The sequence below is a fragment of the Bidens hawaiensis genome, unplaced genomic scaffold (assembly GCF_021521415.1).
Source record: "Bidens hawaiensis isolate Kalapana, Puna unplaced genomic scaffold, B.hawaiensis_p1.1 tig00020116_1, whole genome shotgun sequence".
NCBI classification, from domain to species: domain Eukaryota; kingdom Viridiplantae; phylum Streptophyta; class Magnoliopsida; order Asterales; family Asteraceae; genus Bidens; species Bidens hawaiensis.
The window spans coordinates 292,515-317,738 of record NW_027493058.1 but is presented as its reverse complement, the minus strand read 5'-3'; the positions used below and the strand labels follow the sequence as shown (position 1 = coordinate 317,738).

Below are 25,224 nucleotides of genomic sequence, written 5' to 3'. Positions count from 1 at the left end.
TGCATGTGTTGCTCAGTATGGTGCACAAGTATGGTGCACAGAACTTTTGTAAGTCATGCAATGCTCAGATAGTTGTGAGAGGATCAAAAACTGTCAAATTAATCATCATGCCATGTATGTTACAATGAGTTATTATTATTTTTTTTTTGGTGAAATTATGTTTTGGGTTATATTTTTTTTGGTCAAATTAATCATTATGTTTTGGGTAACTTGTATTTAAATGTGATTATCCTAATATTTTTAGTATGTATAAATTTTTTAACTATATGAGCTTTGAACTTTGCAGAAGTGATACAAATGAAGAAATTAGGGTGTCCAGAAGTCGTGGAGCAGATTTAGATAGCAACCAACCCGGTGATATTTTTGCTACTACTAAGGTGATTTGAAGCAACACTAAAACTAACTAATTTAGACAGTTTCTTATTTTGTGTATTTAAAGACATGAATTGTTGCAGGTGGCTACTTGGCAATGCTTTCAAATGGAGCAGAAACATAGAAAGATACTTGTAATGGGAGCATTTTTAAACTGCATTGACTCGATATTGACCAATGTAGCTGGCTTTAGTGTAAGGTATCACTCTACCTCATATTAAGGTAATTTGTTTATGCATTTTCTTCATAATTTCCATTGTCTTTGAAAGTCTAAGTTAAGGTTTAGGTCACATGAATCTTTCAGATAAATTTCGCAGTAAAAGAAGCAATAGAGAATTTGTAAAGTGGGAACCTTGCGTTGTAAAAAGACAAGTCACTAAATTTTGGTTAGTTAATGGTAACAAGTATTGTTGAATAACAAAGTAAACCATGTATAGGTGGTAGGGCACAAGATGATCTTCTAAAATGTATATTTTACTTTTAAAATAAATATATTAACAGTAAAATCCAAAGTCTTCAATTAAGTTTGGGTTGGGTGGGTTAGGCAAAGGGTTGAATTGAGTTGAAACAAGCCAAATTGGACACATGATCTGAATGCATTTAGAGTACTTTCTAAAACGAGGTTACTTGCCATTTTGTACAAGGTAAGTTGATAAGATGTTTTCAATTATTTTCTTTCAAGGTGAAAGAATAATGTACTTTTCTATATTACTTTACCAAAAACGGGTTTCGGTTAGTTTTATATTTAATGATTATTATTTATTTAATTATATGTTGGAACATGCTTCAGAAAGTGTTTAATTTATGTTTTCTATTGTAGGGTGTAACTGGAGTAACCTGACATGACACAAGCGTAACACGAAAATCGCAGCTTCGGGTTTGCTATAAATAGGTTCGGGTTAGTTTTCGGATTGAACCAGCAAACCCGTTTAACTAAACAGATCATGTTTCATTGAATTTGGCGGGTTTGCGGGTTGACTGATTTAACCCATTTATTTTTTTATTTTTTATTTTTTCTACAATGTGTTTTATGTAATCAACTAAATCGCTTGGGTGCGTTATGGTAAAATTTATAGCTCAAAAGGAAATCAACAAAAGATTTTATAATTAAAATTATTTTTTTATATAAAATTATACTTTTTGTTGTAAAAATGTAAAATTAAAGTATTATTAATAAAAAATTAATAAAAAGTAAAGAACTTTCGGATCAACCTGTGAATGTGGATGCCGTCTTCGGTTCACGTGTCTGACACGACTTTCGGGTTTAGTTTGCGTATGGGTTCTAGTCAAATCTTTTGTATTCTCATATTGCCCCTTGATACAATCATCTTTTATTGTCAAATTGAAATATAGATAGGATTGGAAGGGCTGTTTAACCATCGTAACTATCTGTAACTTTTTTTAACCATCGGAAACCAAAATAATTAATTTATGAACAAAACCGTTATTAATGGTTTACTTTAGGTGCGTAACAGTTTTATAATTAAAAATGAAAAGATGCACAAGTCGGTTCCTGATGCCTATGAATCTGGTTCCTGAATCCTGATGCCTATGAATCTTAGTAAATTCTACTTTTCTTTAAGATTTAAAAAAGTTTGTTTATTATGTATGGTTTCACGTTTAAAAATTTTAAATTTGCAGGCGATAATGAAAAGTTTTGTGGCGGGCACTTCGAATTAAGCTAAACCGGTCAAATTTTTAGCTTATATGGTTGTTTCAGTTAGTGAGGTAAATTACATACAATTTTATTTTGTTTAGATGTAGCTTATGTGGTTATTATACCTTAAATTTCATGAAAGAGATCGTTCATGAAAGACTTCAAACACTCGTCAATAACAATGTAAGTATAATTTAGATGTTTAATTATGCTTAATAACTCGACAAAATTTTGAAGCGTTTTGTTTGTTTAATTTTCTTATAGGTTGGGGGGAGGCAAAACCGAGTACACGGATGCGGATATTGATGTTGTTTGAGAGGAATGGTCAAGTCATACCTCATAGTTTATTTTCTGGTAGTGATATATGTGTATGCTTTTGAATATTAACAAATATATTTGTTAATTAACTTCGGAATATTTGTAACATTTTGACTTACGGTGTCTAATATACATATAATTTTGATGCTATATTTGTGTAGTTGTGTAATTAATGTGAAAATTAGTAATTATGTAATATATATATATAATAAGTTTTTTTTAAAAAAAAGTATACGATGACATGTATAAATGCTTGTCGTAAATTGGTGTCATAAATGTGAATACCGAAAGCGTGTTATACATGTACGTCATAAACGTGTGTCATAAATGAGTGTCATTAAAGCGTGTCATATAATATGACACGCAGGTGCATGTCATATTTCGTTTTTGACAAGGGCTTCAATGACGCGCATTGCGTGTCATCTGTACCCGTCATGACACGCAATGCGTGTCATTAAAGGCCTTTTTTCTGGTGGTGAATTCATGTGTTAGGAGACTAAACAATTTTCTATCATTTCCCATAGGTTGGATACTATCTCTATCTCAAAAAAATTTTAAGCTTCTTTAAAGTTTATAACTGAATAATCTTATCATTTCTCTAATGAGATCACCAAAAACAGTTTACTTAGTCAAAAACCATTTACAAATGATCTGTTTTAACTTACAAACTTTTTCAAAACTTCATATATGATTCATTCAAGCAGATACATTCATCCAAGATTAATGATTGTTCACTCAAGCACATATTAATCAAAGATTACATGAATCAGATGACATCAGCATGTATCATTTCAAAGCAATTGATTCAATCAGTTTTCAATTTCAAACAGCAAATTAATCATGCAGATACTTTCTAGTAGATAATCACAACAAGCAAAGCAAAGTATAATCAGTAAGCACGTTTCAGACATTCATGCATTCAGAAATCGTGAGCAATAATCAGATAGTCAATTAAGCATCTCAACTAAGCACATTTCATCAATCAAACTTCATCAGCAATTATCATTCCTAGCCATTTTTAACATAAAGTGAAACCTGGTTTTGTCTAAAGGTTTGGTGAATAAATCAGCCAAATTGTCAGTAGTTTCAACCCTTTTCATTTCTATCAGCCCTTTTTCATTGCATTCCCTAAAGAAATGATGCCTAATTTATATGTGCTTAGTTTTAGAATGATGAACTGAATTTTTCACAATAAACATAGCAGCAGTATTATCTATGAAAATAGAAGGGAGTAAGAAATTCAGACCATAATCCAGCAACTAATTTTGGATCCATAAAACCTATGCACAACAAGCAGATGCAGCAATGTACTCAGCTTCAGCAGTTGGGATTGACACTATGGTTTGTTTCTTGCATTGCCATGACACCAGCCTATTTCCTAGAAATTGGCATCCTCTTGAGGTTGACTTTCTGCTCATGTTGCAACCATCACAGTCACTGTCTGTGTAAGCTGTCAAGTCAAAGGAGCTGTTCTTTGGATACCAGATGCCCAAATTTGGTTTACCCTTTATGTATATGAAAATCCTCTTCACTGCAAGCACGTGGGACATCTTCGGATTTTCCTGAAATCTTATGCGCGCACAAACACACACACACACACACACTGCAAACATGATATCTGGCCTTGATGCTGCCAAATACATGAGTGATCCAATCTTGGCCCTATATTCATGCTGTTCCACTGACTCTCCCTTTTCATCAGCTACCATTTTCTTATGTGTGTCCATTGGTGTGGACACTGTCTTTAAGTCATGGCACTTGAATTTGGTGAGAATCTCTTGCACATACTTGGATTGATTTATGAATATTCCTTCACTCTTCTACTGCACTTGCAATCCAAGAAAGAAATTCATCTCACCCATGGAGCTCATCTTATACTTTGATTTCATCACAGTTTCAAAGTCCTTGCACATTTGCTCATCGGTTGAACCAAAAATAATGTCATCTGCATGCACTTGTACCAACAGCAGATCCTTCTTCATTCTTTTATAAAACAGAGTCTTGTCAATTGCACCTCTGTAGAATCTATTATCCAGAAGGTGATTTGAGAGCTCATCATACCAAGCTCTAGGAGCTTGATGTAGTCCATACAAAGCTTTACCCAATTTGTGCACTCTCTTTGGATAATTTGGATCTTCAAAGCCAGGAGGCTGTGTGACATATACCTCTTCTATCAATCCTTCCATTTAAGAATGCAGATTTGACATCCAATTGATATACTCTTATTTTCATTGATGCTTCATAGGCTAAGAAAATTCTGATGGCTTCCAATCTGGCAACTGAAGCAAAGACTTCTTTAAAATCCACTCCTTCTTTCTGTAAGCATCCCAAAGCCACCAGTTTTACCTTATTCTTGATCACAATTCCCCTTTCATCCTTCTTATTCCTGAAAACCCATTTGGTGCCACATGCATACTTTCCCCTGGGCTTATCCACTAAGTCCCATACTTGTAAGTCTCTGAATTGAGCTAACTCTTCTTGCATTGCTTCTACCCAACTGTTGTCCTTTAGTGCTTGATTGATGTTCTTTGGTTCAATTTGAGAGAGAAAGCAAGCATAAAGACAAATATTTGCCCTTTCAGATGAACTTATAGTCACTTTTCATGCAAGTCCCCAATGATGTTTTTAGCAGGATAATTTCTTTGAACTGAGGAAGTCTGAACAATCTGATCTGTCACAATTTCAGCATCTAAGTTTGAAACGTTTACATCAAGAAAATCAACCTATGTTTCTTTTTCATTCTCAGCAGGCTCTTGGTTGTTGGCATGTCCAGATGTAGATGCTTCATTACTTCCAATTTGCAATGACTCAAATAGTAATTGGAACCTGTCTTCATTCATATTTGTCTTTTTAGATTGACTTTGCACTGGTTCACTCTCCACTACACTTGGACCATCATTTTGAGCTTCAACTTAAGTTTCAAGTCAGTAGACCCAATTTCATCTGATCTTCTCTCATTCTTCACAAACTCAAATTCTCTTTCACCAGCAGCTACCTTTGACCATAATCTGTCCAGATCAATTTTTTTATGTTTTCACTTTTCTTCCACACTTGTTCTGAACAGACTTTTTATCCATGTCTTCACTGTAGATCTTGAAGGATTTGATCAACTTCTATAGGTCAAATAACCAAGTTGGACCATCAACATCATTGAAATGATTCTCATTGAAAACAATGTCTGATGATTCAATGACACACATATGCTCCTTGACATAAACTCTATAAGCTTTTGACTGTGATGAATAGCCCACAAAGAAGCATTCCAATGACTTGGATTGGAACTTGTTCAGATAGTCTTTTGTGTTCAAGAGTGAGGCTTTACATCCAAAGGGCTTCAAGAACTTCACATAAGGCTTTCTTTTGAAAAGAATTTCATATTGTGTCTTGTTTTGAGCCTTGTTCAAGTGGACCCTGTTCTGCACATAGCATGCAGTGTTGATAGCTTCTGCCCGAAATGCAACTGGTAGGTATGCATTTACTGTCATGGTTCTTGCAGCCTCTATAAATGTTATATTTCTTCTCTCTGCAACACCATTTTGTTCAGGAGTCCGTGGAGCACTAAACTGCTGAAATATTTCATTAGAAGTGCAGAATTCATACATCATTCCATCCTTAAATTCTGTCCCATTATCACTTCTAATAACTTTCACCTTCTTGTTAAGCATATTTTCCATTCTTAGCACACAACCTTTGATTAATTCAGTAGTTTCATCCTTGGTTCCCAAAAAGAACACCCATGTGAATCTTGAAAAGTCATCAGTAATCACAAGATAGAATCTTTTCTTTCCAATACTTGGAACACTCACAGGACCAAAAAGATCCATGTGAAACAATTCCAGCACCTCCATCACTTGTGTTAATTAGTTTGTTCTTGTGAGAGGACTTGTGTTACTTCCTTTTGATACATGAAGAGCATTTTTCTTCCATCTTAAATTCTTTTGTGGGAAGTCCAATGACATGCTCTCCCTTCACAAGTCTATTCATATTCTTCAGATTCACATGAAACATCTTTTTATAACACATCTTTGTCTCATTTTCAGTAGCTCTTGACACAAAGCATGATCCACCTCTAGAAGTTCCATTCTTCATTCTTAGCTCATAGAGGTTTCCATTCCTTGGAGCCATCATCATGATCATTTTAGGTGGGATCACAAATTTAGGCTTCAGGATAAAACAGTGTGCATAATCAATCCAATCTTGTATCCTTTGTCACAGACTTCAGAAATGCTTAGAAAATGGTATTGAAGACCTTCAACATGCAGTAAATTCTCAAAGGATACCTTGCCATTTGTCAGTGTGCCTCTTCCAACAATCTTCCCTCCATTTTCATCACTTCCAAATGCAACAGGTCCTTCATATTTTTGTTCATAATTGACAAGTGAATCTCTGTCACATGTCATGTGCCTAGAACACCCACTGTCCATATACCATATACCATATATCATTTCCATCAGTGGACTGTCCCTTAGAATTTGAGGATTCTCCAGCTTCTTTCACTATGACCATGTATGCAACATTAGCCTTCTCCATTTCAGCTGCATGGTTGCTCCAGTCAAAGTCACCATCCTGTGGAACCATGGTTACAGCGACATTCCCTTGATCCCTGTTTTGATTTGCTGCATTGACAACTCCCCTATTTTGATTCCCCTGCATTTGCAATTGGTTATTTCTTTGCTGAGGCTGGATTTGTTGTGGGGCCTGTTTTGTTGTTAGAGATTTTGGTTCATAGGTTGAATTCTCTGCTGATAACCTTGTTGATTTTGATTATGGTAAAACTGAGTTTGGTTCACTTGATTTCCATATTGCTTGGGAAGATTACATTCTCTTGCAAAATGACTAGGTTGCTGACAATTGTAACATATAGCCTTGGATTTATCAAATCCAATTATGTCATTTGGACCCGCAAATGTCGACCTTCCAGTCCTGTTAAACAATATTTTGCTACTCACAGCTAACATGGCAGCTTGCCACTTCAAATCCATATCTTCCAACTCATCAGCATCTATTTGTTCCAAGTCTTCTTGAACCACACTGGTATGAATGATGTTCTGGGCAACAAATGCATTATATGACTCTGTAAACATTGAAAACAGTGCTTGGTACTCATTCCCCTGACTAGGAGATTGAACATATGATGCATGTCCACTAGCAGTTGATGTATTATCAACTTTAGTCATTGAATATTAAACCTTGACTGACTTGCTCCAAAAATTGAACCAGTATCAGATGGTTCTTCTACAATTGGGTGCATTTGCTGAGAGATTTCCCATGGGTGCAACTAGTGCATTTGTCACTAGGAAACTTGACTTTTCTTCCTTCAACATATGATTCTCAATCATTTAATGCTCTGCTGCTTGTAAGAATGAAATCACATCATCCAACTTTAAGTTGGGAAAATTCACTTTCTCTCTGATCAATTTGCTGGCTGTATACCATTCACCAGATAGTGAAGTGAGTAGTTTCTTGTTCAAATCGAAATATGAGATCTGAAGATCAGTGGTTCTGATTTCATTGACAATTGCCATGAATCTTTGCAAAACATATTTTAATCTCTCTTCATCCTTGAACTTGAACCTGTCAAGTTGTTGTTTCAAACGATCCTTCTTTATGTCCCTTAACTCGACATTTCCTTCAAACATTTCGACAACCGCATCATACATATCTTTAGCATTAGTGTGATGATTCACACTTGTCAAGATCTCCCATGATAGTCCCAATTTCAGCACGGACAGGGCTTTGTCATCTCTTCTTCTCATTTGCCTTTCCAAAGTAGGATTATTGTTTGGAGATGCAGTTGGAACATAGGGTCCATTTCTGATGGAATTCCATAGTTTTGTGTCATTGTAGTTAACGGCAGCCTCAAACAGTACCTTCCACTTTATATAGTTTTCTTGACCAAGCAACCTTGGTATTTTGTTTGTCGACACCTCTTGTTCATCCATCTTTTCAGATCTGAACTCAGTCACACGTTAACCCTTCCAAGCTTCAACCTTTGACTCTAAACCTTCAATCCCGTGGCCTTCAGAGAGCTAACACAGCTCTGATACCACTTGTCAGGACCGAACCTGGTGCAAACCTTTGTAGGTTGACAAGAACACACCAGATCTAATAACCCAAAGGCCTCTTGAATATCCCGACGGAAGTAGTATATTCAAGGGTTGGGAATGAAGGTTTGAATGACAATAAATATTCAGTAATAATGATAGAAGACAAAGATTCACTATTATTGAATAATTGTTAATGGAACAGTGATTTAACGCAAGGAATGTCTAGGGTTTCGTGACGGCGGATGTACGAGGTTACACAAAGAGAATATTCGCTCAGGTGATTGTGCTCTCATATTCCGTAAAATGCTCTTCCTATTCATTGTAAACCTAGGACTCTATTTATAGGCCCAGACATTCCTTCTAGAAACCCTAATGATTACATTATGAGTGACATAAATAAATACAAGTGTATACAAGTCTTCGAGTATGATATATCTTAGTCGAGCAGACTTGATATGCATAGCATGCTCGATACAAGTCTTCGAGCAGACTTTACTTAGAATATTTTCAGATAGAAAATATTCTCTTCAAGCAAACTTCAATCTTCATGACATACTCTTGCTTTGCTCGAATAAGTCCTACGAGCAAGCATGTTCTTTTAGATCTCTTCAATCCTGCATTGTGACTTTTGTGAACAACCTTCAGCATATTCGGGTGTGAAGCTTGCTCGGGACTGAACCATGCTCGAAGTCTATACTTAGAACATTTGAGATCTATCTTTATTGCATCCATGATCAACCCACCAATGTGCTCGAAACACTTGGTTTAAGCTGGATAGATCAAGTTGTTTGCTCAATTGGCAATTTATACTCGATGAAGAACATCCTTGCTTGATGAAGTGTAGCTTGCTCGAAGCCTTCAACACTTAGAATAAATTCCAGAAGATAGTCTTATAGCCATAAGACATCATGCTCAAGGTAGTGAAACCATGCTCGAACGTCCATAATTAGCTATTTCTTTGAGGAGGTTGAGAAGATTCCAATCTTCCTTGTAAAATTCCGACTCAATAACCTGCATATGCGTAGAAAATACAATAGAATTTGTCAACATAAAGTTGAGTGAGATTATCACCAGTTTTGCAATGATACAATATAGTATGAAAAATAAGCATAACGTAGTAAATTGCGGTAAACGAATCAAACCATAAGCAAGTAATGACACCGTTGCCAAGCGAATCGGGTGTTGGTCAATAGCATGAGCACCCAATACATGGGAATATGTTGGACCCCTCCAAATAATACGAATGAATGAATATTAGCACAAATAAGCATGTAACACGTATATTTGATTAATTTACACATAATTATACGTTTGCTATTGTTTGAGATATATATATATACATACATACATACACACACACACATATATATATAATATGAAATACAAATAGTACGCATATGTCCCCAAACGTTTAGAAAACTTAGTAAAATATGGGAATGATAAAACTCACCTTTGATTAAAGGCAAGTGAATACAAATATGAATAAACGAGTTAATGATTAAGCGAGTCGTCCACTATGCGTCAAACGAAACAAACCAACAGAACCTGAAACTTTGAGATATGATAATATAAGTAAAAACAAACTCTTTTCCGCTGGAATCAATCCAAACGAACGTTTAGAACTCAAGTTATGTTAGATTTAAGATTTAAGCGAGCTGGTACTGACCAGAATCCAAACAGCGAATCGGAAGTTGGGTTTGGTTAGTAACCTTAAAATTTCGTTACAAGAATAAAAGTCTTCTGGACCAAACGTTGAATCCGACCAGAAGTATGAGAAAACGTAAAGTCAAACTTGTTGACTGTTTTGCCCTTTAACGAGTTTTAAACGAATTGACCAGTCAACACCTTTCAACCACCGAAATTAATCGAAGTTTATTGACTAGGGAATATGTATGAACAATTTCTTAGTTTACAACTTACTCAAAAAGTGAAAGAATCAACCACAACAAAGAGTCAAAGGTCTATTATAAGCAAAGTCAAACGAACAAACTTGGATCTTCAACAAATAAGCAAAAACCAAAGAGTTTACGATGAACAGAGGCAAGTGACGGCTGGGGAATGATTATTTAGGGTTTAGGGAAGTTTGTGGCAGAGATTAGATAATTTGTTTATATAGAAAACACTAAAACAAACTAAATATAGTTAATTCACTCGTTTAGGAAACCGAATATATATTTAATGACTAAATCAATGAAATAAGCTGTGGATTTCGTGTTTACTCAAGGGGTTATGTATATGGACACGTATTTTAGTTATATTACTTTTCTTGGACCTTAATTTATTGCATTTATACCAAAAATAAGCGATTTGCATGCCAAAAACGAACTAGGAAAAGGATAATACTTAAACGACCTGATTAGGGACTCCACGGCGGCGCGTGCTGGCCAAGGTGTTCTCGGGCCGCGCGGCGCTCCAGTACAAAAAGGGACAATTTGACTTTTGACATGCTTAGGCCTTATACTTCCATAAATGTTTAAAAATTGATTATTTTAAAGTTAAGACAAAGAATTAAGAACTTTAAAACATAAAGGGTATTAAATGAAAAATCTAAATCTTAAATACTTATAATTACTTGATTTTTGTAAATAATAAAGATCTAACAATGTTCCCGAGTCGGTTTAAACGTAAACGAATACGAGTTCGAAAAATCCGAGATGTTACACTAAATTACAAGTATTAATCACTAGGGGGTGGGGGGGAGGGGGTTTAAAAATATAGGGGTGTCGGAGTTAGTCAGAGAATGTAAGAACTCCCTTCCATTGTTAATAGAGGGACTGCAAAAGTATCTTCATTCCCTTTCTAACGGAGAGGAGTCTGGAAAAGTTATCTCCCCTCCATTTTGTAACGGCAGGGAGTCTACAAAATGTTTTTATATATTTGTAGAAAAGTTTTGGGGATTGACACTACTTTGTCATTTGAAGTTCTACAAAACTATTTTGTAACATTGTTTTTAAATTGCAGCCATCAAAATCTTGAACCACCTACTTTGAAGACAAATATATCTCATGTACGAGCCTCATTTTAAACCTCGTTTCATGCGTTGCAAAGTACTCTTGTAAAAGAAATTAGTCAAGAAAAAAGTAAGTTAAGAAAATCACGTATGGCGATTAAAGAAATACACACGAAGTTTACAAAAAACTGATTTGTAATATTATTTTTAAATTTTTATCTTTTAAAATCTTAAACCACAAACTTTGAAAGATTAATTTTAAGTTGACATTAAAAAATCCTTTTGCAAACTCCCTGCCGTTACAAATTATCTCTCATTCGTTAGAAAGGGAGGGAAGATACTTTTGTAGTCCCCGCCGTTAAAAATGGAGGAGAGATGCATCGTACATGTAAAAGTTCTTAAATTCTCTGACTAATTTTATATTTTTAAAACTCCCCGCCATTACAAATGAAGGTAACCCCCCTTTTAAAAAAAATATTTTTCCAAGCCCCCAAGTAATTAACCCTTGTAACTTAGCCCTCTCTTTCCAAAAAAAAAAAAAATTGTATAAAACATCGAATCTTGCAAAACTCCAAGGGACGGTAATCAAATTTGTACATTAACATGCAATACAATTTAATCTTTGATTATACCAATATCAGGCAACAAATACGTCAAAATTATATGAGCTCCACATATGTATAAAACTTGTGAGGGGAAACAAAGAGGAAATTAAGGAATTCAGGTAATTGTAGAGATAAATCATTTACTGATGTTTGAGCTTCGACGTCTAAGATGATTCATCATTGAAAGTATTTTACGATAAATCATTATCAAATAATAAAATCAACCACGTTGCATCAATCTGTTGATATTTTTTTATGTGGTGAGGCCGTGAGTGTTCAATTCCCTAGTGATAAAAGAAAATGTGTAATTTAAGTTGTTAAAAAGAGAAAAATCACACATAAGGTAAACCAACACGATGAGATCTTGAAGGAATTAATATTTGATATAATTATTAACTTCTAACACGGAGAATAAATTGAAAATGTCATTGTTTGATGCTGATGTCATTTGACAAGTTGGCGAATCAAACGTCGATGGTCTACAACAACCACCTAGACCTACTGTTTCAAAGACAACGATATAACAGCAAGTTGACTTTCTTTTATTACGTTAGCCCGCGTCTAACAATTATCCTCTTGATATAAGCATTTAGATATTATTATTAACTTCGTATTTTAATTGGTGCTTGCTTTCATGGTTGCCACTTAGTTGCATTAAAGAATGTCTCAAACATCATTTTCTTACCCCCTTCTTCTCTGGTCCTTTGAGTTTGAAAACTTCTCATTGAATGTCAACTTGGAAGCATGTGCCTATTGGCAACTTTAATATTTATCCCATGCAATTGAAACATATATATAATGCACACACATACATGGTTGCAATTCAAATCGTGGTTTCTTTTTAGCTTGTCATCAGCATCGAAATGTCTAACTCTAAGGTAATACTAGGAGATTCGCACAAATCAGGTTTGTCGGAAAATTGTGGCTATAAACTATTTCCCATAATTTTGCTACAACAACTAACGTCGCAAATTGAGCTGTGTTTCTAGAAGCGTCATTAATAGTGTCATGGGCAAGTTTTTTATATTTTTATTTGTCTCATATTAGTTTTATAACTTATAACTTCGATATCTGGTATGAGAATATCATTCTTAGCTAGCAGAAACAATACATTCTATTTACAAAATATGGATATTATGTCGTGAATCCCCACATCTTCGGTCGTTCATTTTGATTATACTGATCATCAAATGCAATTAACGCATGCTGGCGTTATTGCTTCTAGATGAGACCAAAACTCCACAGTTTAAACATGTTAATTAAGTAACCCCAACTTCGAAAATGGATGACCTCATATATAAGTTAATATTACAGTTGAGATGTCACATTGCAAGCACCTTATGTGCTTTCATATTATAAATACTCAAGTTATAGTAAAAATGCCAGCATACAAAAGAAATACATGTTTAAAATATCATGGTAATTACTAATTAGCACATCTAATTCACACTAAAGTTTGTTGTTATTTCTTCTTCTTCTTCTTTTATTTATTTATTTTTTTTCTTACAAACAGCTAATAAAACCTTACTTTAATGTATTAGCAAATTGAGATATATGTGAATGTGCACTGCGAAAAGTGCAGGACCGAAGTTCTAAAGTCCGTGACAAATCTTTCAGGCATCGATAAAATATCACTTGATCTCGAAAAACAGACGTTGGTCGTTGTTGGAGATGTTGATCCGGTGAGTGTCGTAAAACGTGTTATGAAAATTGGAAAAATAGCTAAAATGGTTTACGTTGGATCACCCAAAAATCAAGATCCAGCCAGTAGTTCTACATCTGAAGGTATCAAGATAGAGTACCCTTCTCCCGTCTGGCCAGATGTATATTGTCCGAATGTATGTCCTGTCTGTCCGAATGTACGTCCTGCAGTTGTTGTCGAATATTCACACCCATGTGAAACTGGAGGGTGCGTGATTCTTTGAAACGATACTGAAGCTGTATGTGTGTTGGATCATGTCTTTACTTTTTAACCTGTTTGAAGTATTGAGTTGGTAGTATTATATATACTTGAAAAATGTGTTATAATATTTGAAGATTTTAAAACCCTATATTAATAAGTAAATAATAACTTATTTGAGGGTTTATATGAACTTGAAATAACAATTTGTTAGAAGTTTGATAAATGAAACTTCAGTATTTTCAAGTTAAAAAGGGAAATGTAGGAAAAATTTTAGTGAAAATGAGTTTCCATTAATTCTGAATATTCAAAATATTAGGGGTGCAAACGAGCCGAGCCGAGCCAAGCCCGAGTTCGACTAGGCTCGAGCTCTGCTCTTTAACTTGTACAGGGCTCGAGCTCGAGCTCGGCTCGTTTCGAGCTCTATTTTCAAAGCTCGAGCTCGGCTCGTGAATAGATTTTCAAGCTCGAGCTCGGCTCGTTTACTATATATCATTTATTTTTTATATAATTTATATATATTTTTTTATTATAAATTTATGTATAAAATAATATATATTATTTAGTTATTTCTAATTATTTTTTCATAGCCTTATGTATATTAATTAATAATTATTAAATATATATTTTAAAAAATTACATAAATGGCAAGCTCGTTTAGACTCGCGAGCCGACCACCGACATGTCAAGATCAAAATTCGAAAGGTAGATCATTTCCGTAACGTTTTCGCAGAAAGGTTTGGTCTTTAATCTATATTAATAGCAAACCAAACGAATCGCTGCCTTTAAGGGGGAGTACTGCTTATGGCTTTGTACAGGTAAAAGGCAGTATTCCAGTCATGGGGGCTAAGCTTGTCATAATGTATCGAATTGGGTATTTCAGGGGATGGTGAGTAATCTAAGGGATTTGGCATTTGAACAAGAACCTTTGAGCATTTCCCTATCAATAGGAGTTCATATTTGAGTATTTGCTGACTGAATGCCTCATTAAGGTGACAGGATTCGAACCTATGGCCCTCTGTACCCAAAACAGATGCGTTGACCAGACTGCGCTACATCTCGTCTCACCACCCTGGAGCATATAGATCCACCCGATCGATGAACACTCAAACCGAACTCACCTTTCCTTTTGGGCACAGGGACGCAAGAACCTAAGAAACCTTTTTTATTTTCTTTCTATTCATTTTCTTTCTTTTTCTTTTTTGATATATTTTCTAGAATTTCATTTTAAATATATAAATATTTTGAAAACGCCTCCAGCAAGATAAGGCGACGCGGACGCAAGCAGAGTGGGACCTTCTCCGATAGTCTCTTTCATCATAATATTGAAAGCTTCCCCGCCCGATGCTTTGTTAATGTTAGAGTTGATATCAAAATGAAAGGGAAAGACAATAAGAAATATTCAAGATAAAGACTAGAAGAAGGGTTTTAGCGAGCAGGGAAAACTACTGAATACGATAACGATACATTCACAGCGGAACAAGAAGAATAAATGTTGACTCAACTTTACTTCCAGAATGAGATAAGAAAAGCAGAGAAGGGGCTGTTGTTGATACTTGTTTGATTCGAAACTGGTGAGTAGTGGTTTTCTTTTTCTTTTTTCCCTTGGTTAACAACCAAGCAAAACTCTCTATATTTATTCACTACTCCTACTCCTACAGGCTTGACGGACTTAAGGAGGGAATTTCATTGTCTCAATCAATCCATATGAAAAACCAACGCATCTTTCGCTTTGATGAGGATAGTCTGAACTCAAGTTCCAGTGCTTATAGTAGAAATGAGAGTCAATCCACAACGAATATTAACGATTATAGTGTTCAATCGTCCGGTACTAAGGTTTCTTCTCCTTCTCATGGAATTTATGAGGATTATATGGGTCTTAACCCGTCCAGTGAACGTATAGTAGAGCTTCAGTCTAATATAAACAATCAATTAACAGAGTTGATGACTGACAAGAGTGCCCAAGATGTTATGGTTGCGACCGAAGTTTTACATGGCGAAAGCAACAATATTGGATTTTTAGAGTACCTGTAAGATGATATAACCCAAAACGGAGTAGCAGGTGAAGTCTTTAAGGAAGTCGTTGATCTATTTGCAAAAACAACAATATTCTAGTAGTCGTTTTTTTCTATTAGTTGCAATGCAAACAGGCCTTTGAAATAGAAAGGAAGGACAAGTTGGTTTGAGGACCCGTTGGTCAAAGGAAAGGGGTTGACTTCTGAATTCTTATCAATAGTTGAAGAAAATCAAATTAAAAGTATTCTATTTTTGTTTTGCGCCTTAAATGAAATCAACGGGCTATAATCGTTGATTCTATGAGATCCGAGAGTATGGTAAGTAAGAAATTGATTTCTTACTTATCATACTCTCTATTAGTGTTATAGCAGTGTATAAAATTGTTTCTAATAAAGTTGGTATACTATATTAGCTTCTATCTTCAATATATGTAGTTATTAATCCATATATGGAATTTACGTAGGACCCAATTCTATTTCTTTGATACATCTATTTATTCCAATGAATCTGAAATAATTGTTTTGTTTTACTGTTATAGAATACATTTATCCTCTATAATCCAATGGAATTTGGAAACGAAGATATTTTGATTTGAAAATGATTTCAATTCAAATAAAAAATGCGTTGCAGAACGATCTATAAAACAATTGATACCGTTTCATTCCTCAACTAAATTAGGAGTGCTTCTAAAGTCCACTTCTTCCCCATACTACGAGTGAAAGGGAAAATGTAAAGACTACCATTAAAGCAGCACAAGCGAGACTTACTATGTCCATGTGAATTATGCCCTTATCTCTATGATAGAATTATTCCATTATTGGTCACTAATAACAGTAGATGAATGGTCCAGAGTCAAAAAGGGATTCTAGGCGAACACCATTGATGAACCAATCAAAAAAATCCATTTCAAAAATTTCTATATGATTTCTAATTAGGAAAGACTAAACACAAGTAAAATCAAAAATTAAAACTACAAAGGAATGTTACTAATGGAACATCTAGTAATAAAATAAGAGGGTACATTCCTTTTTTTCTTGCCCTTCAAAGTTAAAATAAATCAATTGCTATCTATTACAAACTTTTTCCTATTTAATCTAATCTGTACCCTTTCCCGATTGTCTCTCTGAAGGAGTTGGGAGATAGTATATTATTCTTTTGACGAGAGGTTAAAAAAAAGAATCATTTTTTTTCATGTTTTTTTCTATAAATTATCCATCTCAATCTAATAGTGATTGAATGCCTGAACACTCAGAGATTCTCGCGAGTCTATATATGTAGATTACATTATACAAATAGAAAGAACTTCCCCCAACCAGTAGTTAAATTATCTCCAATCAAGACCAATAAGTAGATATTACATTAGTAGTAGTATATCCACCCATGTGGTACTTCATTATACCATATATATAAGATCCATCTGTATAGATATCACCATCTACATCCAGAAAGCCGTATGCTTTGGAAGAAGCTTGTACAGTTTGAGAAGGGGTTTTGATTGATAAAAAAGAAGAATCTACTTCAACCGATATGCCCTTAGGCACGGCCATACATAACATAGAAATCACACTTGGAAAGGGTGGACAATTAGCTAGAGCAGCGGGTGCTGTAGCGAAACTGATTGCAAAAGAAGGGAAATCGGCCACATTAAAATTACCTTCTGGGGAGGTCCGTTTGATATCCAAAAACTGCTCAGCAACAGTCGGACAAGTGGGGAATTCATGGGTTGAAAACGGGAATGGAACTCTTTGAGATCGAATCTCCCGTTGTTCCTCAGTAGCTCAGTGGTAGAGCGGTCGGCTGTTAACCAATTGGTCGTAGGTTCGAATCCTACTTGAGGAGATTTGAAAATCGCCGTCAACACCCCGGTGTAGGTCCGGGATACTCCTTTGTTCCATAGCCCTGGGGCTATTTACAACTATCCAATTAAGAATTCTTAGATGTACTAGTACTAGCAGGAGTTTGTCTTTGTATATTATAGGGATGATCCGAAGGTACGAAATGTATATCTAATATTCAATATGATTCCATAAGATCTAGTTTCGTTCAAGTAAGGGATTCTAGCCAATTGAAAGGATCTTCTGATCAATTCAGAGATCATTTTGATTCCATTAGTAATGAGGATTCGGAATATCACACATTGCTCAATCAAAGAGAGATTCAACAACTAAAAGAAAGATCGCTTCTTTGGGATCCTTTCTTTCTTCAAACGGAAGGAACAGAGATAGAATCAAACTGATTCCTGAAATGCCTTTCTGGATATTCCATACTAAATCTGACCAACTACCCATCCTACCTCCTCTACGTTCTTGACGTTCTTGACAGTCCGTCTTTGTCTCAGTAGAGTCTTTCAGTGGCATGTTTCGGTCCTCTTCCCCATTACTTAAAAAAAGTGAGCCACCGGTTCAGGTACAAGATACTATCATTACAGCCTGGGCAATTAGACATCTAACCCGTAATCGCAACGACCCAATTGCAAGATCGGAGCTCTACCAACTGAGCTATATCCCCCCGAGCCAAGTGTAGCATGCATGAAGGAGTCAGACGCTTCTTCTATTCTTTTCCCTGGCACAGCTAGGCCATCCTGGACTTGAACCAGAGACCTCGCCCGTGAAGTAAATCATCGCACCTATGGTCCAACCAATTGAGAGAGAATCAATAGATTCCTTTTTGGGAGCGATTCATCCTTCCCGAACGCAGATCTCCCTCTACACAAGCAAATTGTTGATAAAATTCCAAAATAGCATTTTCTTTTGACCCTATTTTTTTTATCATTCAGAAAAGACAAAAATAGTTCAGGATAGCAAATATTCTTTAGAATTTCTCTTATATTCAACCCCATTGCTGATAATAGAACTAGAATAGATAGTTTTTGTTGCCTACTCACTCGAACCCATATCATTGCTTTTCTATCAATTTCTAATTCTAATCTTCCTCCCCAATATGATATTATGGTGCCAGTATAGAGCTGAACCATTTATCTCTATGAAATTATGGACTATAAAGTGGCCTCACTTCGCTCGCCTCCCTTCCGGTCGCCTCAATATTTTGAAGGGTGTTTTTGAAGCTATCATGAAAGCTTTTCCCAATATTTTGTGCATTTGTTTTGATCTTCCTCGTGTTGTTGATGGTCTGGTTGGAAGTAAAAAATTTGAGTTATGTTGGTGGAGACATGTTTGAAGGCATTCCTAAAGCTCATGCAGTTGTGCTTAAGGTATTCTCAGTATTTCCAATTTTGATGTAATCATTAATTAGCTTGTTTTTGAAAATTTATTTCAATCCTTTTGAACAAAAGTTTTGATGATTATTTATTCATTTATTGTGTACAAGAATTTCTTATCATGAAATTATGGACTATAAAGTGGCCCCAACATCGACAATGGAATCCAACCCTTCAAAAACACCCCCACATTGTTCAAGAGCCACACTTGTAACTAGCCTTGAATCACTAGCTATAAATTCATTCACTAGCTTATTAAGCTTCGGCTCTTTGCTTGCCATATTCCAAAATGTTTCCCCATATGTTGTGTAAAATGTGGTGACATCGTCGCTTTGGAACCATTTGCTCGTGTGTTGCCATGGATCCAGTAGCATTGGATCCAACATGAGTAGCAAAAAGGGCCTGACACTGAATGGATCATCCTTTAGAAGCAATCGAGAAGCAGGTGCTAGCAAATATCCTTCTCCTCCCTCCTCATCATTGCCTCCAGGTGTGGTGGGTACTTGTTGTTTCACAAACAAACCAGAGTAAACAAGGATACGCATAAGCCGATAGATAAAAGGAACTTTCTCCTTGTTTATGGTGAGGGCTTCAACTAACTCAGAAAGCAACATTGGCGAACCATGACGATAGATTATATCAGGTATTTCTAGCTGAACTGCACATTTTAGTGACATGGATTTTATGAAGCTGAAAATATGGTTCCCTATGTGGGCTTGAGAATCAAGTAGCACTTTAGATTGCTCAATATCTTGGAGTGCCATCTCAGACACAATTTGACATGTTGTGAACATACCGACCTTATCAATATATAGGAAAATATGTGAAGATGGGCATGATCAGAACCTGAATATTAATTAAGAACCTGAATATGATAATTCTTGCAATCATTAATATTAGTCATCATGATAGTGCTTGTATAAAGTGACAGGGCTGCAATAAAAAATGCACGTATGCTATTATGCATTGATAATAAATCTATATACCCATGCATGAAGGGTGCAAATATCCTTTTCTTTTTCCTTTTCTTTTATTAGATATTTCTTGATTTTCCACAACCTCTAGAAGAAAAGAAGTGGATGTAAATACTAAAGGGTATTCAATTTACAAGAATTTTAAATGAAATTCCTATTGTATTCCTTTTCAGTTAGTTACAAACGGATATTAAATTTACTAGAATGTCATGGCCCATTTTTTTATCCATAGATGATTAAAATGGATGGACAAGATGGCTTCTTATTTTCTCACGTTAAAAGGCTAGCCTTTGCTTTTCTTTACTTTTAAACATAAACATGTGGTTGAAATATATTTTTAGAGTTTTCACAACTTACCTAGGTTTTGTTCTTATCTTAACCCTATATATATATATATATAGGGGAGGGTTATCCTAAAAACAAGTAACTTTCTAGGAAGGTAAGAAATAAATCATAGCTATTGGATCATGTTAACAAGTGATTGAGATTTAAAATCATCAAAAGCCGACATGGTTTCCGAGAATTATCCTTTCACTATTATAATCGTTATAGTTTTCTAGAATTGTTCTTTCACCATAATTTGTAATTTTTCACATGTCAAAAATCTATTGGTTATTACAATTCCTATAAAACTTGTTATTTTTATTTGAACCCTTTTATACACACACACACTAGGTATTGGCCCTTGTGTTACGGGTGTGTATTTAGGTACTTGTTTTTAATCCGTTTTGCTATTTTATTGTTTGTAGTGATCACTTGTTTTATTTCGTTTTGATTTAGTACAATTAGTTTTTAATGTTCATTATATTTTAATGTTTGAGCTATTTCAATTATGATGTGTAATTTTTTTAAGATTTTTAACAAACAAACATAAGTGAACACAAACACATCCATTTTTAAATGAACAAACATGAAAACAAATATTTGGCTTATGAAATGTATTTATCGTTTTTGTCCTTAATCACATGCTTTATCATTCATTTATTAACATAAACAATTTTGGTGTCACGTAATGAGTTGGAAGAGGTGGCGATCATTCCTGAGGTCTTCCCCGATGTTAAAACTTGGAATAAGCCCCCTTCATGAACGGCACAATAGCTCTATGACCACCAAACCCCTTAAAACTTGGAATAAGCCAAGTTTAAGCACAAGATAAAGACGATAAAAACTAATTATGAAAGGCTTGAAATGGCATAAATTATGTTACACAAAATACTCTCATAGCGTTGTTTTACATTATATGACATCGCCTTTTTAACAAAACAAATTAACTACCAAATTGTTGAGCAAGACTGCCAATATCATTATCTTGTCATTTGTTGCTACAGTTTGTTCCCGTCACAATATGAAGTGCATGAGTTTGTAAAATACTCATGTGCCGCGTTATGGGGTTTATTTAAATTAGATTTTTGTTTTAATCGTTTTGTTACTTTATATGTTGTAATGATTTGTATTACTTTTTAACGTAGTTTTGTTTTGATTTAATACATATATATTAGTTTGTTAGGTCCATTCTATTTTTTTTAACATTTGGACTCTTTCAATTGATATATGTAGTTTTTAGATTTTTAACGAACGAATATAAACGAACACCAACAAACATGAACAAAAATATTTGTCTTATGAAAAAGGAGCAGTTGATGTAGATGACGATGGTGGTTGATGCATGAGAGGGGAGGTTGACGATGATGGGTAGACGGGTGATGTAAAGGATAGACCAGCAACATTAATAAAGTTAAGGTTTCAAGCAAATCTTGTACTACTTAATTAGTGGAACACACATGTAAGTTATCTGTAAGATTATTTTCAATCTCTTTCTTCAAAAAAAAACATAAACTTTGTTCAATACGGATTTTCCTATATAGAAAATATAAAACAAAGGATAACAATTAGCCAAAAGATTAGCATTGACCATTATTTAAAGTTTTTCAATATTTTTTTATGGTTGGTAATTTCGTATAGAAAACATTAAAGACCTGAAAGAGAAGCAACATATAATCATTTAGCAACACAAGGATATTTCACTGTTCCAATTGGCTCACCAATCACAACCTATAACATTACATGTGTTTATATTGTCATACTATGATTCAAGAAAATCGTTATATATGAAAATTTAGATAAAAACAGTGGTTTTTTATTAAATAGAAAAAGAATTAAAAAGAAACATACATGTTCAAAACTTTCACCTCATCCTCCTTTGTAATTCCACTTGCTAGTGCCCTGCATATCTTTGTCATTTTTCCAACTTTGTTGACATCATTGTTGATTTTTCTGCCAACAAAAAGACTTTGTTACGTTCGGTCATCTATTTTTATTATTTTACTTCATAAACCCTTCGTTAATACTGGTAATGAACGAACATAAACGAAAATGTTAGTTTTCTTAACGAACGAACACAAAAAGAATCATGGGCGGATCTACGTAGTAGTGTACGGGTTCACGGGAACCCACTGAGTTTCGAAATTTATATAGAATATAGGTATAATTTATGATAGTGAACCCATATATATACTTTGAGAGTGAACTCATAAACAATATAAAACTTTGGCCTGGTGGTAATACTCAAGCTTTTCCATCTGCCAACCCAGGTTTGAGTCTGGCTTCCAGTGTCAGTTTTTGGTTTTTTTTCTTTCTATTTTTTTTTATGGAATCCAGTTTACCTAAGTTAGGGTTTTTTTTTTCAATCTAGTTTACTCTTTACCCCACCCCACATCCTCACATCGTTGTTACACAGAACATAACATCACACACCAATAGCCTCAAACCCTAACTGCTCACTGCCTCACCATCCAACATTCAAACTCAGAAATCAGAACTCCGACAATCCACCGGACCACCTCCGCGCGCCGCCTCTTTTTCCGTCACGCCGCCTTAAGCCCTCATCTTCATCTCTCCTTCACTTTAGTCTTCATGCTAAGGTATATTTTGATGTTTTGCTTCAACTATTTTTGTTTATTATTGAAATTACAATCAGAAAGAATGATTATGTAGAAGTTTGTTAATTGAATTAGAAACTTAGTGATGTTTAAATTTGATTTGTATGCATTATGAATATTAAAAGATATTTCCCAAGTGAACCATCAAACATTCAATCATCATCTTTAAGTAGTAAACAACCCTCAAGAATAGATTTGGATGATGGATTCTTGAATAATACTTGCATTTGTTACATTGAAAGAGAGTTCCTTCAACAAGTTTCGATTGAAGATGTAATGCAACGGTTCCAAAAGATGAAAACTCGTAGATAACAATTATAGGTAAGTTTTTTTTTAATTTAAAAAGACAATCGCATCTTTATTATGTATGTTATCCTTTCTATGACGATGTTTGTTTTTTGTTAATTTATCGTATTTATGTTATGTAATGAACCTTACTTCGACCCGAACCGTTGAACCGACCCGGAATTTTTTATGGTCAGTCGTATAAAATTAGAGCATTTAAAAACAGTGAACCCATTGGAAAAAATTCCTGGATCCGCCACTGAAAAGAATACCATGTTCATTTAGTTATTCACCATGGAATACGTCACAAAGGTGTCTACATATAACAACAAAAGACATGCTAAAACTAAAAGTCACAAATGTGTCTATATATGAAACCGAAAGTAAAGCAAAAAAAAGCCCACACCAAAATACAACAAATTAAGATATTTTAATAAAAAAAACTGATGTGAACACAAATGTGGATACTGGCGTTTCAGGTGAGCGGGTTCGGGTCATGAAGCCTGCTAATGAAGAAACTTTTGAGATGTTTACTTGATGGTCTGTTAAAGAACGCAATTAAGTGTTTAGTAGTCGTGTTAATGCATTCCTATACATATCCAAATCATGAACTTTCTTGTGAACAATTTTTGGTTGTGAAAATGGGGTTTAAATTTTGTTATCGTCTTGTTTGATCCCAATGGGTTGAACCATACACTCTAACCACTTGATATCTTTCTATATAATCACTTTTTTCTATCCCCTAACTATCATAAAAAACCCTATGATCAAATTACTTAGTCCGCACTCGTAACATGTCTTTTAAACAACAAACTTGACTACCAAATATGTGACAATAATAAGATTTATCAGAAGTAAAATATAAAGAAATAACAGTACCTGTCAGGGTCAACTACCTGATGTCCGCAACCAAAGGCCATGCTTTTTATGTTGGTGGAACTTTACACGTAAAAAAATTACAGAATTTTTTACGCACCGAGTCGACTTTTTACACATGTGTAACGGACGTAAAGTTAGTGTAATCAATTACATCTTTATTCTCTCTCTTACTTTGACTTTTTAGTCAGGTTTAATTTCAATCACATATTCCAATCTATTTACTTAAATGTGTGGCCAAGAATTAAGTTCTTAAGTTTTTGAAACTCAACATGGTTCTCAAAAAATCCCTCCCCTATATATATATGTGTGTGTGTGTGTGTGTAGAAAATGGTTAAAATAAAATAAGAAGTTTTCTAGGAATATGTAAGAACCAATAGATTTTTGACATGTAGCATTACAAATTATGGTGAAAGAACAATCCTAGGAAACTATGTCGGTTTTTAGTAATTTTAAATCTCAACCGTTGATTAACATGATCCAATGGCTATGATTTATTTTTAGCCTTCCTAAAAAACTAATTTTTATGATAACCCTCCCTCATATATATATATATATATATATATATATATAGGGTAAGGTTAAAATAAAAACCCATTGAGTCTTGAAAACCCTATGTAACATCGGTTTTTTTTTGTTACATGTAATATATGTTGTAACATTTAATACAAAATATCGAAACATCAAAAAAAAAATGTTTTGCTATTTTTTAACATTTTTTTACTAATTTTTATATATGTTTTCTAGAGAGAGAAAAAGTTATATTTATATTTACATTTTTTATTCACTTTAATTGTTGACCACAAGATTTAAACATTAATTAAAAACATGTGGTTGAAAATAGGTTTCTAGAGTTTTCACAACTCAAATAGGTTTTCATTTTATTCTTAGCCTATATATATATATATATATATATATATTTAAGCAACCAAATCACATGTTCTTCTTTCGGTTTCAAGCACACTCCTAACAATAAATATAAAACAGATAACAGCGTACGTATGTATTAGAATAATATGCATAGCTAATGAGAGCCGAGAAAGAAAATCTATTGTTTTTCCGACCGCT

The 25,224-nt window shown here is 34.4% G+C and overlaps 1 protein-coding gene, 1 non-coding gene and 1 pseudogene across 2 annotated transcripts; 1 reads left to right on the top strand and 2 right to left on the bottom strand.

Annotated features, from left to right (window-relative positions):
- Positions 1-7,686: 7,686 nt before the first annotated feature.
- Positions 7,687-8,289, bottom strand: LOC143559909 (uncharacterized). Its single transcript, XM_077048339.1, has one exon. It carries the CDS (start codon positions 8,287-8,289, stop codon positions 7,687-7,689), a length of 603 nt encoding a protein of 200 aa, XP_076904454.1.
- Positions 8,290-17,632: 9,343 nt separating this feature from the next.
- Positions 17,633-17,704, top strand: TRNAN-GUU (transfer RNA asparagine (anticodon GUU)). Its single transcript has one exon. It is a non-coding gene; the product is annotated as a tRNA-Asn (tRNA).
- A 1,512-nt stretch (positions 17,705-19,216) lies between these two features.
- On the bottom strand, positions 19,217-19,907 carry LOC143559908 (putative O-methyltransferase 3 pseudogene; annotated as a pseudogene).
- Between the last annotated feature and the right edge of the window lie 5,317 nt (positions 19,908-25,224).